Source organism: Solanum dulcamara, chromosome 4 (genome assembly GCF_947179165.1).
Source record: "Solanum dulcamara chromosome 4, daSolDulc1.2, whole genome shotgun sequence".
Taxonomy (NCBI): domain Eukaryota; kingdom Viridiplantae; phylum Streptophyta; class Magnoliopsida; order Solanales; family Solanaceae; genus Solanum; species Solanum dulcamara.
The window spans coordinates 11,701,433-11,720,505 of NC_077240.1; the positions used below are offsets into that span (position 1 = coordinate 11,701,433).

General features: G+C 33.7%; 2 protein-coding genes and 1 pseudogene across 10 annotated transcripts; 1 reads left to right on the plus strand and 2 right to left on the minus strand.

The window, feature by feature from the left end:
* Nucleotides 1–768: 768 nt before the first annotated feature.
* Nucleotides 769–7,085, minus strand: LOC129886241 (sugar transporter ERD6-like 5). 8 transcript variants are annotated; one of them, XM_055960833.1, is made up of 19 exons: nucleotides 6,980–7,085; nucleotides 6,173–6,320; nucleotides 5,647–5,709; nucleotides 4,644–4,733; nucleotides 4,476–4,535; nucleotides 3,751–3,816; nucleotides 3,590–3,655; nucleotides 3,437–3,512; nucleotides 3,269–3,333; nucleotides 3,072–3,164; nucleotides 2,865–2,945; nucleotides 2,693–2,777; nucleotides 2,561–2,604; nucleotides 2,423–2,485; nucleotides 2,285–2,344; nucleotides 1,621–1,674; nucleotides 1,417–1,476; nucleotides 1,219–1,333; nucleotides 769–1,140 (listed from the first exon to the last, which is right to left on the minus strand). In XM_055960833.1, exons 2-19 carry the CDS (start codon nucleotides 6,305–6,307, stop codon nucleotides 1,019–1,021), a joined length of 1,398 nt encoding a protein of 465 aa, XP_055816808.1. In that variant the 5' UTR covers nucleotides 6,308–6,320; nucleotides 6,980–7,085; the 3' UTR covers nucleotides 769–1,018. The 8 variants fall into 8 exon arrangements, with proteins under 8 accessions (XP_055816808.1, XP_055816811.1, XP_055816802.1 ...); XM_055960836.1 differs by lacking the exon at nucleotides 1,621–1,674; XM_055960827.1 differs by having other exon boundaries at nucleotides 1,417–1,674.
* A 3,712-nt stretch (nucleotides 7,086–10,797) lies between these two features.
* LOC129883996 (sugar transporter ERD6-like 5) lies at nucleotides 10,798–15,471 on the minus strand (annotated as a pseudogene).
* LOC129886247 (pentatricopeptide repeat-containing protein At2g21090) lies at nucleotides 15,355–19,010 on the plus strand. 2 transcript variants are annotated; one of them, XM_055960844.1, is made up of 2 exons: nucleotides 15,355–17,368; nucleotides 18,181–19,010. In XM_055960844.1, exons 1-2 carry the CDS (start codon nucleotides 15,543–15,545, stop codon nucleotides 18,206–18,208), a joined length of 1,854 nt encoding a protein of 617 aa, XP_055816819.1. In that variant the 5' UTR covers nucleotides 15,355–15,542; the 3' UTR covers nucleotides 18,209–19,010. The 2 variants fall into 2 exon arrangements, with proteins under 2 accessions (XP_055816819.1, XP_055816820.1); XM_055960845.1 differs by having other exon boundaries at nucleotides 18,331–19,010.
* Nucleotides 19,011–19,073: the final 63 nt, after the last annotated feature.

The following is a 19,073-nucleotide window of genomic DNA, read 5'->3' on the forward strand; positions in this document are numbered from 1 at the left end:
TTCTCCTTCGGAACGTTCTAAAACCTTTTATCGTCCTAAAAAACTCGTAAGTTTCGCATAATTTCATTGTTTCTTGCAATTTTTGAACTATTCTAGGGATTGAATTTGTTGGGGTTATTTGAGCTCGTCCGGTGCTCGGAATGTGCCCATTTTTGGGGCACAAGTTTCTTGTGTTATTTGGGACCTTGAGACGGAGTTGATTTTTCGATTTCGTGTGCGGGTCCCAATATCAAATTTTGACCCGATTTTAGTTCCGTTTTTAATTATAGTAATATGGGTATCGTTGGCTTTGTTTTGATGTGTTCTTCAATAATTTGATAGAGTGTCATCGTTTGGAGGCGTCCCGCAAAGGAAAAGCTCAAGTTTAGCGGTTCGGGTGCGGTTGAAATTGATATATTTTAGATTGTAACGTGTGATTAGGATGGTGATTTAGGTGTTGGTATCCTATTGAGCATTTGGAGTCGATGATCATCGTTAGTTACTAGTTTGGGGTTTTAGTTGTTGAAGCCTTAGTCTAGGCGATATCTTGACTTGTTTGCATCGTTTAGAATCCTTAGAACTTGCTTCTAGATGGTTGAACTTAAGATGCCGTGGTTTGACTTGTTTGATTTTGGTTGCCACTTGTTGAAAAAATAATATATATTTTTCATATTTTGCCTTGAACATTAACCATCTATATCCGAAATTATTTTTCATGATCTAATACTAAATACATATGAATCATTATTTTTTAAGAAACGTGTAAAGTTCAAAGTGAACAAGCAAAAGTGAACGGAGGAATAACTTATTCCCCAATTAATTTTCAAGAAACAAGACTTAACAACAGTTAATATGATTATTATAATTTATAGGAAACATAACACATTCATATTTTTATGATATATTGGATAAGATTTACATATGAACATAACAAACATCAGTCTCAATACACATGAGTTTCAATTCTGAATGATAAAGTAGTCTGAAGAAGGAAGTTCAAGATGGGCAGTCATGAATGAAGTTTGAAGAACATATGATTTCATTGGAGCAATGTCATGGATGCCTGGATTTCTTCAAGTGTCCGTCCCTTCGTCTCTGGTACCAGCATTGCAACGAATATAACGACTGAACCACAAAAGAATGCAAACAAGAAGAATGTTCCTGCAAGTTTCCACACATGATTTAGTAAACCACTGACCCACCAAAAAAGCTTTAAGAAGAGATGGAGAGTGTCATTACCTGCTGCATTCCATTCGAATAGGAAATTAAAAGCATAAGAAACTATCCAAGAAGTAAAACAGTTGACCAATGTTGTAAGACTTCCAGCAGAACCCTTGATGTTTATAGGAAGTATCTGAAATATTGGAGATTGACTTTTTTGGTTTGGCTGAATCTGTATTAACATATATATTTGAATTTGACATCTTAAAGACGTACCTCCGACATGATAATCCAGGGCGTACCACCCATTCCCATTGTGAAAAATACAGAGAAGAGCTGTTTATAGAATGAAAAATCAACAAAATGATGACAGAATATGGAAGTCATAGGTGGAATGAGAATGTAAGGACTTTGCCAAGCTGCAGGTGTTCGAAAAAGTAAGGAGAAGATTAAAGAATAAAGGATGTTGTTTTCACAAACCAGTATGCCAGTCAACACCATTGAAGAGGTTAGCTCTGTTGATGGATGATTATACTGTTCATGGTAAAGCAGAATCATCCATATAAGAAGCATCAGAACGACAGTAATGTGTGGCAAAAGTAGATGGTGCAAGAAAGTCAAAAAAGGAGTTGCACATGCATCGTCCAAGAAGAAAACGCGTATTTTACGTGTTTCAAAAGTTGTTGCCTCCTTTAGGAAAATGCATATTTTACACGAAAATGTGTATTTCAGTTTCCTATAAATAGAGGCCTCATTTAGATCATCCCATAAAAATACAATTCAAAAGAGTAAGAACACAAAAAGAGTTATACACCAAGATAAATATTGTTGTAGTCTTGAGTGTCCTCTTTAGTGAGTTATCCCTTTTTACAAGAGAGAAGTGTTTATTTTTGTTTTCTCCTTGTATTTGAGAGCAGTGTACTTCTACCCAGTGGTTTTTTCGTAGTAAAATCCTTCTACCCAGTGGTTTTTTCCCTTTATCTGTTTGAGGAGTTTCCACGTAAAATTCTCGTGTCCAATTTATTTTCATTATTTATTATCATATCAAACTTTAGTTGTGGTGCTTCCTCCCCCTAACAGACGAGAAACTGCAGAAGTTGTTCATATATATATATATATATATATATATCATCAAGTTTAGCACCTCGAAAAGAAACCCTAATGCTACAAGCAAGCATCCTAAGCAAGCCCCAGCCGAAGTAACCTGCAAACAAAGTGTTGAGGCTTATTAAAATTGTACTTTATTGGCAAAGAGACATGAACCTACAGTCATTGACCAAACCATCATAAGAAGTCGTCGTCCAGCTTTTTCTGTAAGGATAATACTCATGGCAGCAAATGGAAGCTGAAATGAAGAACGATTGTTTGAGTGTGCTTTTTAACAGTCTTTCATTAAACTGGAGTATCAAGACTTGAGAACCTGAAGAACAGCCATGGCTCGAGATGCTGAGTCTGCCGAACAACCTTGTAAAATGATCTCGACTTTTAGATGTATGCCTATAAACAAAAGGCTGTTGATTTAAAATAGACGTTTATTCCTGAGTGTTCTTACCAGCTGCTCTAAAAATTGAACTGGCAAAAGAAGTTACTGCATTGCTTCCTCCGAACTGCACGAGAGCCATTAACCCGGTTCCAATCTAATGATATTGAATATCGGCAGAAGTATCAGACGTATTATCTAAAGTCTTAAAGTATTCCAACTCTAGGTTATACATATAGCTTACAATCAGTGGACGAGCATATTTCCTGCTGAACAAATCCATAAATGTGGATCCTGAGTGTTGCTGAACTGTTTCAGTGAAATCCTGTTAAATTGTGGAGACATTTCAGTCATATCTTCTCTTCTGGAACTAGACTTCAATAGAAAAATATGAAAGGGACAAACATGTAAACAACACTGCTCGATTAGACATTTTAGATCAAACTGTTACTTTTATTTCAGCTGCTTCAGTGGAAATATCTGCATTTTCTCCCCTCAGACGTTTTAGTGATGCTTCTACCTCCTTCTCCAAACCAATTTTCGACTGTCAATAGAAGAGCATATTACCTTTATAATTCTTTTTGAAATAGTTGTAGCACAGCGATCAGTTAATGCCATCTGTTTGTTCTTTGTAAATTAATAACTCACCAACCACCGAGGAGACTCTGGTATGAAGAATACACCTAGCACCTGTATAAAGCAAGGGGTAGCACCTGGAAGTTCAACCAATTTCAAGAAATTAGAATGGAAACCTCTATATAATCAGGCATCTTCCTTTTGAAATTCTCTTTTGTGATAACTGTTGTATGCATTTACCTACAAGAGCTAAAGTGCGCCAACTCATGTTATTCCCAATGTAATACGCCAGTGAAAAGCCAAGAGTCAGCGCAAACTGCAAAACATCAAGTCTTATACAGATAGAAAATGAGTGGTACCCACCAATCAAAATCAACAAAGTTGTTCATTTACTGAAGCAGCTGCTACACAGCTCCCTCTGATATTTTTCGGTGTGACCTCTGAAATGTATATAGGTGCCTGTTTGAAATTTAATTCAGGTCATATTATGCATCAGACTTTTTTTTTGCTCTAAGGGACGGAAAACGTTATCCAAAAAAAGTTTAAGAAATTACCACATATAAATGAATTCCTGCACCAACTCCCATCAGCAACCTTCCAGCCTCAAGCCACCAAGCTCTCTTTGAACAAGCACAAATATATAAGTTGAACCAGAATAAGGAAAAGGCTATTAGGAAGTTAGAGAAAGAAAGACCTCATAAATGATGATGTATTTTTATGCTGTAGATGAAGACAACGGCGAATCCAATATATAAGCAGTGGGCGCACATACTTGAACTTTACCCATGTATGTGGAAAGTGTAAGCGGAAGCTGCCTTAATTTTTTTTTGTGTGTGTGTTCTTTCTTCTTGTGAATGTATACTTTAAGAGGCAGGCAGCTGCTGCCTTCAAATTCTGAATCCATCTCTAGATGAAGAAGAAAATGTGAAACCTCCATTTTAAGAACTTCAATCAATGCCATGTAAACGTGGAATGAGTTCCTGGTGTCTTTTATATTTTCCCAAAAGCTTCTATTGCAATATGACTGAGCTAATCAGATAATCGATATGCGATAGTCTTAAGCACATGTTACAGCCATTGATGGTATTTTACCAACAGCTTCTGCTGCAACTTGGCTGAGTTAATCAGATAATCAATATGCTGTAGGGCTCTTTGCTTAACGCATGTTATATGGCCTGACTGGAAACAATAAAGGGAGGGGGGAGACAGAGCACGCACACAGAAAGAGAGGAGAAAAGCTATTTCCCTGTGTGTTTGAGGTAAAAGACATTCTTTGTACCTTGCCAAAGGTTATTGAACACCAGCCCAAGATAAAAAATAAATCCAAAAGCCACATTGTCTGTTTTAAACATAAACCAAATTAGAAACTCAGAAAGTTGATTCAGGTTCAAGAACTTTTTTAATAAGTGAAAGTTCAATAAACTTAGTAAATGGAAAAGAGACATACAACTCTCCTGCCAAAAATATCAGCCACCTTTCCACTTATCAGAGCACCAATCATTCCTCCAAATGTCATGATTGACGCAAAAACTGAGTACTACACAAAAAGAACAAATCAGACCATGTAAAGAGAAATATTAGTTATTTTGTATATACATTTATTTCGATATTATTTTGTAGAAAAAGTTTCTCTAGATGAAAATGCATTTTGTTTGGCTAGCAGCTAAAGGGAACTTTGTGAGGATGATGAGCTCACTTACAAAATGTACATTCACATAAATGAAAAAGGAACACCTAGATAAAGAAACTGGATTAACTGAGAGAGATCATGTTAATATCGATACTGACAGCAGAGTCTAACATGGCATAGCTCCCAAAGACATGTAATGTTCCTCCAAGGAAGTTTTGTCCTTGCTCTTGCATTCACTATTTTCCCATTTCAAGCTTATTAAGAACTAAATTGGTACGTTTTGCGAACAACAAACATATCCTATCCTCTTCAATTAAAATAATGGAAGCTTTTAACAAACAAATTTTCATCATTTGCTTTATAAGAGAACCACGCAATTTATGTGTGAATACTGATGCACTGCCAGTATATTTTTGAGGCCATGGCAGATGATATGAAAGTATACAGCAATATACATGCATCACTACCACTTGTCTACATATCAAGCAACTAGAATAAGGAATTCTTTAATTTATCAAAAAGGAAAAAAAGAATGTGAACCTCTTTAAACCCTAAATAGATTCAATATGTTCACATTACATGTAACAGGCTGTGAGATTAAGCCGGGACCATGCAAATATTTTAAAGACTCCTGGATTAGGCTACTAATCATATAAATTCATTATGTTCTAGTACTTCAACTTTTCCCTATTTTGCAGTTGAATTATTGGATTTTCAATTTTTAAGATCTCAGAACAGGATGAGAAAAACTGATCAGGTCAGTGTGAGAGAGCTGTTCTGCCACTTCCGTACACACGAAAAAAGGTTGTAAAATGCTTACTTCTGCTATAGAGAGTCCCAGGTCATCCATGATCCCTGATTGAGCAGGAGATGCATATCCAGCCTGAAAAGGACACACGGCCGGCAAGCAATCAGTGGCAGCCCTTTAGCCTAATCTCCTGAGGTCATTACTCATTAGACATTACACTACAGTGAAATCTCAAGTATGCTCATTTGAGAAATATATTAATTGTTAAGAGTGCTTAAGAGCATATGCATGTGTCCTACCATTAAATTTTAAATACATTCAAGAGGAAAGAGATTTGTTCGCATAGATATGTGGAAATAAAAACATGTCCTGAAGACTCTAGATTCAATGAGGAACCAAATTTTATGCATTTGTCACTCCTCTGGCGCTAGGACACAGAAGGAAGACCAACAGATATATGTTTATAAGAATATGATGGACAAAATGGATGCTTAATTAAGTCTTATCCAAAGTTGAAAAACTATGTGCCTTCATTATCCCCATAATATGAATTAACAATATCTCACGTATTCCTCCTACCTTGACAAGTAATACTTACAGCAAATCCATAGGCAAAGTGACCACAGGCAGCAACTAAGGAACTCAAAACAATATTTGCAGTAACATGGAATCGCCAACTTGCTTTTCTGAGACTACTCCCATCTAACAAACCTTCTTCCATGCTTCCAGTCATAGTATGTTGCTACCTGGAGAAAAATGGAAGAGACCGTTAAGAATGAAACTAGAAGTTTAAAAGAACGAGAATATGTACAATGCTAAAGCACAAATGCAGTAAGTTGCTGGCCAGTGGTCACAGATAGGAACCTCTCGGAATCCAGGCTAGGCCTACAACCTCTCAGAAAAAGATCAACATAGATGATATTAACTAGTTGGGATTAAGCTTAATCATGACGGTACGCTTACATTAGGTTCAATGTTTTCCAGGAGGCTCTTTAATTTGTTTAGAGATGTGTTATATATATATCAATAGGAATTGTAAGAGTGGTTAACAAACTCCAAGTAATCATTAGTGGGGTATGAAATGGTAAATAGGATGATTTATATAGTCGAACCCGACTTGTTTGAATTGAGACGTTATAGTTGTTGAACATTTACTAAAGAAGACAAAATAAGGAAAAACACAATAACTTGAGAGACCAATAAAATTAAAGACAAGTAAAAGGAGTAGTAATGGAGCTGTTATTCAAACAGGTAGTTCCATAATAGTGGGTCTTGTTGGTAGCTTCTTAGCTTCAGTCCTCATAATGAAAATGAGAACAACAAAACCCAGTTGCATTCAAGTCTGGATCACAAAACAGCACCAAAAGCTGGGGAAATTTTGAAGAGTAGGTAAGTTAGAGGAAACCTTGTTGCCAATAGTCCAGCACCAAAAGCAGGGGAAAGGGAGTGTTAAGTGGAGTACAGCATTTGCACAGAGAGAGAGAGAGTGAGAAATATTAAGGAATAATTGGTGCCTCAGGCCCACCCACAAATGAAATAATCATCATGGAGATAAACAAATAGCCCCCTCATAAAAAAAATTGGAAAAATTAGTGTTTTTTAAAAATTAATTACTGATTTTAGTAATATTTTTTATTTATTACCATTTATAGAAATATATAGTAATATTATGATAAATCTATATTTGTATTAAAAGTGAATCATGCATACAATATAAATGTATTATAAGTGTTTTAAAATATATATTATGTTTGTGTAGTAAAAAACTAACATAATGTATTATAAGTCTATTAAAATATGTGATAAATGTATTATCCATCTATAAAATTTGTATTATATATGTTTTATAAATAGTTCTCTGCAATATGTATTAAAATTGTATTATAAATGTATTATAAGTGTTCAGTGAAATTATTTTTTTATTGCTATAAATGATAAATATTTTCTTAATATTGTATATTTACGTAAGTTTCCCTAAAAAAACTATCCTTGTATTTTGGACCACTTCATACTTGAAAATGACCGCGTACATATTCTTGCAAATACAAAGAAACAAGAATAAAATTTTTATTGATAAATAGATATATTTTTACCTCTTTATTAATATTTCATGAATTTGTATTATTTTTAAGATGTCTTTTCAAAGAAATATAATACATTTTATATAGATATGAATTAGAATTTAGAATAGACTAGCATTCAAAAAATTCTAATTAAAATAGGACTCGTCTTAACTTATAGACTCCTGCGAAATTTCGATGTCTACATTGGCACTGAAATTCTGCACAAGTATACAAAGCAATTTCTTTCTTCTCTGTGTCAACGATAGCAATTAGCAACCTGCTTCTTCTTTACCTTTCTTGACATACCCTATTTGCTTTCCACGCCTAATTTGGATCTAAAAGGTTTAGTAATTTTATTTTTCTTTGAGTTAAAGAGTCTAAGCACCTAGATGTTGACTACTTCCCATTTTATTTTATTGAATTTCATAACTGAGTTATTGAGAGTACCATCAAATTTAATAGTTAGCGAAATACACTTAGCTTTTGATAAGATCAAATATTCGTCGAGAAATATTTTTTAAGTGTGTTTCTCCATAAAATCTATTTTCACGGCTCTATTAGCTGTTATACTAATTTTTTAAATATATTTTTAATTGACTTTTTTAAAAATTTTAAACTCCCTTTTTAAATCGGAGACATAGATATCACGACAGAGACAAAACTACATCCGGAGACATAGATATCACGACAGAGACAAAACTACATCTAAGAAGGTGAATGTCACAGCTGAAATAAAGTAATTTATATGGTGATAATTTAACATTTAACCTTTACTTTTATCATAGTATAAATGCCAAAATTTACTTAGATTTGCCACTTTGGATTATTTTTCCACGTGGCAGAATTTTTTAAGAGAAGAGAGAATGTACACACATCATCAGAATTAGTTGAGGTATATTTTGCTAATTATTGAATGATAGTTCAGGTAAAAAACTTAGACTCTCAATAGTTTAGGTATAAAGTTTAAAAAATTGTGATAGTTTAAGTATATTTTTTACTCTTTAACTTTATTTTCTTTTTATATAAATATAAAAGTTCCACATTTTTTGAAGATTATCAATTTCATTAAAAAAATTATTTTTATCAAATCAACAAATCATAGTTCATAACAAAATATATCAGATAGTCTTTTCAAAAAAAATATTTTTTTATCTCAATAAAAAAAATTAAACATGAATTATAATGTAACTATTCTTTAATATAATTCTCTCATATGAATTTGATACAGGAAATTTTTGTTCATGTCAAACATGTATTTCTTGATCAAATAAACATTGTTACTTTTAGCAAATATACTATAATGTTTATATTTCGTAAATATTTCGTCACTTTTTTGATATTCTCACAGATGGTTCATGTCTTATCTCAGTATTCAAAATCTACTTTTTTAAACTCCAAAAAAATGTTGGATAAAATAGAAAGTAAAGTAGGTTGGATAATTACTTTTTTAATACTGTATATAATAGGTCTTTTTTTTTGTAAAATATAAATTTATGGTTAAGTTTTAACTTTATAAAAACAATTGAAATCACAGAAATTTTACTTTTTTTGAAGAATTTGAAATTTCAAATTTAGGATATAAATTGAAGTTGAAGTTTCATGAACATACACCGATTTTAAATTAAGACTTTAATTTGAGCCATCAATCATACAGTCAAACGTCTACTAAGAATTTCATCGTATAATATATGAATAACATTAAATCTGAATCTATTTATTCATATATATATAAAATAATTTTAATTATATATTTACAATATAATTTTTAACTAAAGAACTCCTTCACTCCCTTCCTAGCTCCACCTCTAAGTTGACCTTATCCTTATCTTACGAAAGTAGAGTTGTTGTTTTCGAATATAAAAAGACACGTATAATTTTAACTCACATCTTAATAGCAAATTACCTAAACTTTCACACCTTATTAATGAAAGTTCAGTTCCCCATCTTATAATCTCATCTTCCATTTTTCGTTCACTCAATTTTTCAATAATAATAATAATTATTGAGAATCACCCATACTAAAATAAATTTTATTTTTAGTCAGAATTTCATTCTTGCTCTGGTGACTCACTCTTTGTCTTTTTCCTTGTTTTTTTTGTTGATGGATACTTAGACGTAGCATAAAAGTTTGGTATCTGATGTTTGCTTCTGAATTTATACCCTACCAAATAGGTAAACGACGTAACGTATTAGAAGGAGGAACGTTTTTTTTTTTTAAGGTTTTAAACTAAAACCCAAAAATAATTATTTTCAATATTGACTTTTCCTCTTTCAGTCATATTTTATGAAATGAATAGCTTCTTCTTTTTCTCCGCAAATTTAATAAGAGCATATTTCATAAAAATTGTCATCACAAAACTGCAATCCTAATTCATTGAAAGAGACTTCTGTTGATTCCTAAACAGGAATTATTCCATATTAATTACTAGTATATGTTATATATTTTGTCGAATAATTAATAAGAAAGTACTCTTATTAATAAGAAAGTACTCTTATTAAGCTAACTGGCATCTTCAGTTAATAAACGAGTCATAAAAATTTGATCGAATTAAAATAAATTGAGTTAAGATGTATAGAAGAATGTGTTCACGATGACTTTTTCATTAGTTATGTCAATATTTGAACCAATAGAATTGAGTTGTAGATAGTAATTATGATAAATTAGTTATGTCAATATTTGAACCAATAGAATTGAGTTGTAGATAGTAATTATGATAAATTGGGTTAAGGAGTATGGAAGAATCCGTTCACGATGACTTTTTCATTAGTTATGTCAATATTTGAACCAATAGAATTGAGTTGTAGATAGTAATTATGATAAATTGGGTTAAGGAGTATGGAAGAATCTGTTCACGATAAGTTGTCTTTAATCTATATGACACTATATGTGGAAAAATAATTTTATTGTGACAAATTTAAATAAATTAATATTAAATTAAACATTAAAATTATTATTGTATAAATTATTTTATTTCAACTGTGACATCCCATCTAAAAAAAAAAAGTAGGTGCAGGCCAAATTTTTTTTGACTTATAAGCTGTTTTCAACTTATAAACTGCTTATTCATCCAAATAAACCCAACTATTTATTGGGGCTTATTTTAAATACAAAATGACTTTAAGTTGGTCAGCCAAACACTCAAAAAAGAGAGAGCTAAAAACAGTTTTTAAGTCAATCCAAACGGCCTCTTTGCCCACCTCTTTAAATTAGAAATCCAATGACCTTTACAATAAATCATAAAATGTGCAAGATTTTAACTTTTTTTTTCTTGAAAAGAAAATCAATATCAGTTAAACAGTGTCAAGGATGCCTGGATTTCTTCTAGTGTCCGACCTTTCGTCTCTGGTACTATCTTTGCAACAAATGGGATCATCAACCCGGAAAAAAATGTGAACATGAACACACCTGGTAAATAAAATGTAAAAACTTTTAAACCTTGAACAACAAACAAACGCGACGATTCGAGCAATTCTAGAGATGATGCATACCTGAAGGGCTCCATTCAAATAAGAAGTTAAAAGCATATGTGACAATCCAAGAAGTAAACCAGTTGCATACAATTGCTAGACTTCTAGCTGATCCTTCTATGTTCATAGGAAATATCTGATATGGCAATAAGTAATAGTCAGTACCTATAGTACTGGAAAAAGGTTCGAGTTGTGTAATGTGTGTGTATACGGAGATCGAGGGCTAATAGCTGACCTCTGAAACGATTGTCGCAGCTGCACCACGGCACCACCTACACCCATTGAGTAAAATATACCAAATACCTGTTAACGAATGTATTAGAAATACACGAATCATTTCTATAGCCATTTATAGTTGTAATCGAGATTTACTCTAACAGTTTGAGCTACAAAATAGGCAAAATGATGAAGGAATAAGTAAAATGTTGAGTTCAGTTTTTATGGAACAGAGGGTGAAGAACAAACCAGTATGCCAACTAACACCAATGTGGCAGAGAGCTGACTCATTAGATCATAATCCTGTTTGGAATAACATTGGAAGTGATCGATAAGTCTAGCAAGTGAAAGTTTGTCATTTATGAAAAGGTTGGGGGGAAGGGTGTGGTGAGTACCTTACACAAAAAGCCTATACCTACAAGAAAGTTTCCTAAGCATGTCCCAGCAGACGCGACCTGAAACCATTTCGTTTTGCTTCAAGTATATATCTAACTATTGATCGCTAAATTAAACACATCAGTAGAGATGCTAATTTCTAACCATCAGAACAGGCCGTCTTCCAGCAGCATCCAGTAAAAATATGCCCATAGCAGCAAAAGGAAGCTGAAAGAGAAGTAAGAAATAGGTAATATATAGTTTGAGATGCTGCTTTAGCAACAGTAGCTCTGTCACATTGTAGTTTCAGGAAGCAAAACCTGGATGGATCCCATTGTTGTAGTTGCAAAACTAGCCGAGCAACCTTTACAAAAGCAATAATCTCTTTATTTCTGTCAAATGCTGTTGAAGTATAATTCATTTTACAAACAGTCTATGAGGTGCTAACCAGCTTTTATGAAAATGGAACTAGCGAAAGATGAAATTGCATCAGTTCCTCCAGATTGCAACAAAATCATTATTCCCAATCCTACCTAGTAATAATTAACATAGCAAGAGGAAGATCAATAAGTGATGAAAATGGAAAAACATAGTGTTTATAAGCAAGATGCATATCTATTCACTTATGTATTTATATACTCCATATGTGATAAGACTTACAATGAGTGAATGAGCATATCTACGGTCAAACATATCCAGATATCTCGATCCTGAAAGCTGCGTAAGTGACTCCACATTTTCCTGTGAAGAGGTTTCATTTCAATTACACGGTGTAATATGGATAGAAGATGGTTTAATCAGGAAAGATAATAAGTTCATTGTACACATTAAGCTAGTAGTAAGACATTTAGAAGCAAGTTACCCTAGTTTCAGCTGTCTCTAAAGAAATATCAACATTTTTTCCTCTCAGATATTGTAGAGATGCTTGTACTTCTTTGTCCAGACCAATTTTGGCCTGCAAACAATTCAATAAGTAAATAGGAATCCAACTACTCCAGAAACATCAGTATAGAAAACAAAACACAGTCCAGTCCCTTTCTTCAAATGAAAGGGGAATATGGAAAAGAAATATGAAAGTGAACAACAGACCAAAAACATGAGAGCAAACAACATTGCTAAGGCATCAAGCATTAGTTTGTTAATTATAGTACTATGACTCCTTTCTTTTTTTAAGTGTCCCCAACTGTACCTCCTATTAAAATGCTGTAACGGTATAATTTGAGAATATAGCATCAAGAGATGACAGGGACTATAATATACCAAGCAGGAAGTACTGATATTAGTCAGTCTAGGAAACTTTTGCTTATTTTAATGTCCAAAGCTGTTTGTTTGTCTTTGGACAGGGAAAATGCCACTACATATAATTGTTAGAAGCTTATACTCCACTCACCAACCATCTTGGAGATTCTGGTATGAAGAATATGCCTAGTAACTGCACCAAAGAGGGTATAATTCCTGAAACAAAGAAATCCAAAAACAGTAAATCAGTTCTTCTCTGCAGCTCCATCTCTCTCTGTGCCTAGCTGTGCATACATGATTATAAAGAAGTAAATACAATATAGGAAGCACTCTACCTACTATAGCCAAAGTGCGCCAAGTCAGGATATTACCAATCAGAAACATCAGTGAAAAACCAAAATATGCCATGAACTGCAAAAACATAGCAGTTTTAGATATGCAAGATTTGACACTTCTGAGTCACAGAAAACAATGGCTTCTCATATTCATTAACTCAACTAATTAAACCTGATCAAATTTCATTCTAACCCGCTTATTTGACACCTGCGACATCATACTAACTAGTAAAAACTGCTAGTCTACCCAACCCCAAAAAATTGAAAACTATTATAACCATACCCAAAAATCATGATATTTCAGCAAAATGTAAATCATGAGCACCTAAAATTCAGCTCTTTGGATTTGATGGAGTCATTGAAGATAATATATTAATAGTTTAAGATGACCATCCATCAGAATCTTTCTCCTGTTACTCTCCAAAGTCCAAAGTCTAAAACCCACCCATCCTCTAGTTTTGACCTTTTTTCAGCTTGTTCATTATTTATTCATTGAATACTAGTATATTTTATGATAGGATAACTAGACAGTATATAACTTCGGGTAGGAGATGCAATTCTCTCTTTCATGTTTTTAACTCCTTTTTTTTTTGGTCTTCTACCATGTTCCATATTTGAATTGGAATCCAAGTTCTCATTTTGGGATAATTTGCTCTCTAACAAAGATGACTTCGTATGTGATTAAGAATAAAAGAGCATCTACTCCACCACAATCTTTGATAGTAAATGGTAACTGATAAATAATTAACCTGCCTTTATTGATGGTGATAGGAATCATACTTTGATAAGATAATATATGAGTTACTAAAGTTTGAATTTTAGTTTAGTTTTTGGAACCATTTTTTCAAAAACTTCAAAAAGTAAAAGTTAGCAGACTCAGACTTTGCAAAAGTTCAAACAAACATCCAATTTCACAGTATTAAATATGGGTGATTCTTGGCAGGAAACAGCCGGTCATTTTTTCCCTCAACATTGTTGGAATCAAAATCATGACTTTGAGAATTATTTATTTGTTGTAGGAATACGTAATTGATATACCACGAGAACCAATGCCCATCAAATGCATACATCACGCCAATTAACAACTAATGAATGAGGAAAATTTTTGGTTAAGGGGGAATTAATGATCCTAACTTTGACTTAGACATTTTTCAAGAGTTTGGCAGAAAGGGGCAATAAGCCTAACTAATCGATCAGAAATTTTCGACAGATCAGCGAGAATTCATTACATTTCATCACGGTTGTAATGTTTTATCATTTGACGTTATCTTCTTATATATCGTGGAGTAGGGGTGTACATGGATTGAATTATTTAACTATCAAATCAAATTATTTGTATTGAATTTTTAAATTTATAAATCAAATCAAATTAATAAAATTCGTTTTTTTCAACATCAGGTTCTTTCGGACTTTTTTTGGATTTTCAAATTTTTCCGATAAAGTATTGGTACAAACATATAATTAACTTGTATTTCAAATATTTCTTTAGTCCTACCAAAATATAACTATCTAAGGTATTTTTTTTTTCTGGATCATATTTACTTATATTGTTCTTGGATTGTTTTTTTCATATTAATTATTGAATTATATGATAATTATTTCATAACAGTAGGTTTAGATTTTCAATATATAAGAATACTTTAAAATGTCAATTGACGTCAAACTATGTAATTTTTTAATTAAATTAAAAAGAAGATTGTGTATTGATAACAAAAAAAGACAATTCATTAATTAAATACACGATATTAGTGAATGCTTTAATCCATAAATGTTTTGGTACTTCATTATTTATCATCAAAGTCAAGCACCGAAGAACTCCTTCAAATGCGAGGCTAAACAGCAATAATCATAACTTATTTGTGAATTTCAGATGCCATTTAAATGATATATTTATGTAATTGAAGCATACAAATATCGTGGTAGCCTTATCACACATCGATATTCTAACTAATAAAATATCCTTTTTTTATTTCCTCCCATGAACAAAATGATTATTTAGAGATTATTTGATGGATCAGATAAAAGATGATAAAAAAAAATTAAATGTGGATTTTTTATTAATTTAATTATGAGTATTAATTAAACAAATAAGTTAATTACTCGCCATAAGTCATAACCTTGTGTATTCCCTCCCGTTGGTCCACCACATAACGACGGGTCGATGCGTCACAACGACGAGCTGATTCCGCCGGAACTTCCATCTCCACCTCCAATTTGAACTGTCAATTTCGCTAGATAAAAGCAACCCATTCTGACATGTTTCCCTTCTGCAATGCCCACTTCATCTCTACCTTTTAAAGCTGTCACTCTTCGTACAAACAAGAAGCTCAATAATTCATGCTTAGTACAAAAGATTCTCAATCTTTCTTCGCAAGGCTATCTTAAACAAGCCTTCAATTACCTTAACATCCTAACCCGTAAAGGCATTCGCTTAGACAGTAAAACTTTAGCTTCTATCATTCAACAATGTGCCAATTCCAGGTCACGTGAAGAAGGAAAATGGATACATTTGCATCTCAAGACTACTGGGTGGAAACACCCCACAACATTTCTAGCCAATCATTTGATTAATATGTATGGTAAATGTGGTGATCATATTGAAGCACGTAAGGTGTTCGATAAAATGACTACGAGAAATTTGTATTCCTGGAATAATATGCTCTCTGGGTATACTAAGTTAGGCATGATTAAGGCTGCTAAAAGGCTGTTTGACAAAATGCACGCGAAAGACATCGTTTCTTGGAATACTATGGTGATTGGATACGCTCAGATTGGCTACTTCAACGAGGCTCTCAAGATGTATAGAGAATTTAGGAGGTTAAGTATTGGGTTCAATGAGTATAGCTTTGCTGGGGTTATCACTGCTTGTGTTAAGTCCAGGGATTTTTCTCTCACAGGGCAGGTTCATTGCCAAGTATTCGTCGTCGGGTTTTTATCCAATATAGTTCTTTCTAGTTCAATTGTTGATGCTTATGCAAAATGTGGGAAGATGAGCGATGCTAGGAGGTTGTTTGATGCAATGCGAGTAAGAGATGTTCTTGCCTGGACCACTTTGGTTTCAGGCTATTCAAGGTGTGGCGATATGGTGTCAGCAAGGGAGCTTTTTGAAGCAATGCCTGAGAAGAATCCTGTTTCTTGGACAGCTTTGGTTGCTGGTTATTCCCACAGTGGCATGAGCATTCAGGCCCTTGATTTATTTGCAAAGATGATGAAGCTTCAGGTCCAACCTGATCAGTTTACATTTAGTAGTTGCCTATCTGCTTGTGCTTGTATAGCATCACTCAAGCACGGTAAGCAAATACATGCATTTCTGGTGAATGCTGGTTTTAGACCTAATTCAATTGTTGTGAGTTCTCTCATTGATATGTATTCCAAATGTGGAAGTTTGGAAGTTGCAATGAGGGTATTTGACATGGCATATAACAAGCATGATGCAGTATTATGGAGTACTATGTTGTCTGCATTAGCACAACATGGCATGGGTGAAGAGGCAATTGAAATGTTTTTTAAGATGGTGAAGTTTGGAGTGAAACCGAACCGTGTCACTTTTGTTGTCCTTCTCAATGCTTGTAGTCATTCAGGGCTAGTGCAAGAAGGGCTTTCCTTTTTCGAGACAATGACCTCTAATTATGATGTTCTTCCCGATCAAGAACACTATGCATGTATAATTGACCTCTTGGGTAGGGCAGGACGTTTTAGTGAAGTGCTAGCTCTGATAAAGAAGATGCCTTGTGAACCTGATGATCATATTTGGAATGCCTTACTTGGTGTTTGTAGGATACATGGAAATGTGGAGTTGGGTAGAATGGCTGCAGAACTGCTAATAGAGCTGGATCCACAGTCTCCTGCCGCATATTTGCTGTTGTCAAGTATTTATGGTGTACTTGGGATGTGGGAAAATGTAGAGAAAGTGAGACATCTTATGAAGGAGAGACATGTTAGGAAAGAACAGGCTGTTAGTTGGTTAGAGATTGAACATAAATTGCTTCCCTATTTTGGGTGCAATAAGTTGAATACTTTAGAGAAAGATGGACACACTATTTTGCAACTGCTAGCTGATCAGACAAATGATGATGATCTATTACATGATAGTAAAAGGTAAACTTTATTCCATTTTTTCTTCTGTCACTGAAATGTTTTGCAAAATAAATGTGTTAAACACACTTATGGTATTAATAGCATTTACCTAAATTTTTGGTGAAAATTAATGCAGACAATTATTTTCTTTGGCCTGTTCGAACCACTCATATAAAATAGTTAACAGTATCTAGCTGCACTTACAAAATTTTGTTGAATGTTCTAGTTTCTTTTGAATATCTGCAATTAGAATTATATTAACTGTCTGTTTTGTATTTTCAGTTTACCTGTATATTTCATTTTTTTCTTGTTTCAAGATAATGCATGATTACAGATTTGAGCCACTGCTTGTCCTCCACTCTCAACCTTTGCAAGCAAAATCTCTTCCTTTACTGTCCTCTCCAGGCCATATACATTACATCACAGAAACTTCTAAAATCAAAACCAGTCATCTTTATTTCATGTCTCTGTTTTCATACTAGAGTATATGTTCTTAGACATCTCTTTTTTTCTTTTTCTTTTTCTTTTTTTTGCAAAAGTATCACTGAAAACTCATGGTTGATTTTTGTTATGTTACCTGCAAAGTTGGAAAAAAAAACTGTTTTGCTAAATCATCAAACCATGAAAATGTTCAACTCTAAATATTGTTGAATCAGTCCCTACTTGGGATGCATTCAAGAATAATAATACATTTTTAGTGAGGATCATTTGATTGCAAAGATGCCTTGATTGAAAGATTAAATTGAGGTTTGGAAATATTAAGTTGGAAATGAACAAACTCTTGCCACTAATAGTACTTCGTGTTTGATTTCTTCTTTTTGTTTATCTCACAGCTCGTCCCCTTCCAACCCTGTTAGCTAAGTGACCACATCATAATATTTTCTGGTCCTGCATCTTTCTCTTCCTCCTGCTGCATTGAGCCAGACTGATTTTTCATCCAAATTTTGTCGATACATTCATACATGATGGGGGTGATGCTACAGGTAGCAACCTTTGCTGAAGTACAAGGGCCACCCTTTCAACTGGAGCATACCAGAAAATAAGCCCCTTGTTTGCTCTTTTGGCTGTCATTGGCTTCACAATTATCACCTGTGATTTGTTTAGTGACTTAAATGACTGGTTGAAGTTAGTTCCTATGCCAAGGGCGTCAACAGATAACAGATTCATCAGGAATAAAATCCATACGGCGTTCTCTTTCTTCCTCTTGTAGCTTAAGAGAAATGCCTCTATTCAAAAGTCAAAATTACCCAAACAGTGGCTATAGGGACTATTGACTTACTTGCTTCAATGGGTATGAGTGAACTACCTGGTGTTGTACTCAAGGAAGAGCAGACAGTGGCTATAGCTGCACCTTTTGGTGGATTTGGCGACGGCCGTGGTGGATTCGGCGACGGTACTGAGATGGATTTGTTCATGTTTTTTACTTAAATGTTCGTTTTTGTTGTTATGAGAAGTGATTTTTACTAAATTGTAGCTTGATTTTTATCTGATTATGGGTTTAAATTTGGGGGGGGGGGGGGAAGAAAAAAGAAAAAAATGCCACATGTCTTTATTTAATTCGCTGATTTTAACACGTCAGGCGAGTGCATTACACACACTTAATATATTTTGGTGATTGTCAAAAAAGTGTCAAAATGACACATCGGAGCCTTACTTGAGGTGTCTAAAATGAACAAAGCCCAGTTGACGTGTCTAAGTGAAAGTTGGTGTCAACTTTAGGAGGCCA

Bases quoted from the DNA above. Each gene is read 5' to 3' on its own strand.
- LOC129886241 (XM_055960827.1), bottom strand. From the start codon at position 6,307: ATGACTGGAAGCATGGAAGAAGGTTTGTTAGATGGGAGTAGTCTCAGA. The intron at 3,656-3,750 runs GTAATTTCTTAA...AATTTCAAACAG, and splicing joins CAGGAATTCATTTATATGTG to GCACCTATATACATTTCAGA. The intron at 2,486-2,560 runs GTTCTCAAGTCT...TCTTCATTTCAG, and splicing joins GAGCCATGGCTGTTCTTCAG to CTTCCATTTGCTGCCATGAG.
- LOC129886247 (XM_055960844.1), top strand. From the start codon at position 15,543: ATGCCCACTTCATCTCTACCTTTTAAAGCTGTCACTCTTCGTACAAAC. The intron at 17,369-18,180 runs GTAAACTTTATT...TTTATCTCACAG, and splicing joins CTATTACATGATAGTAAAAG to CTCGTCCCCTTCCAACCCTG.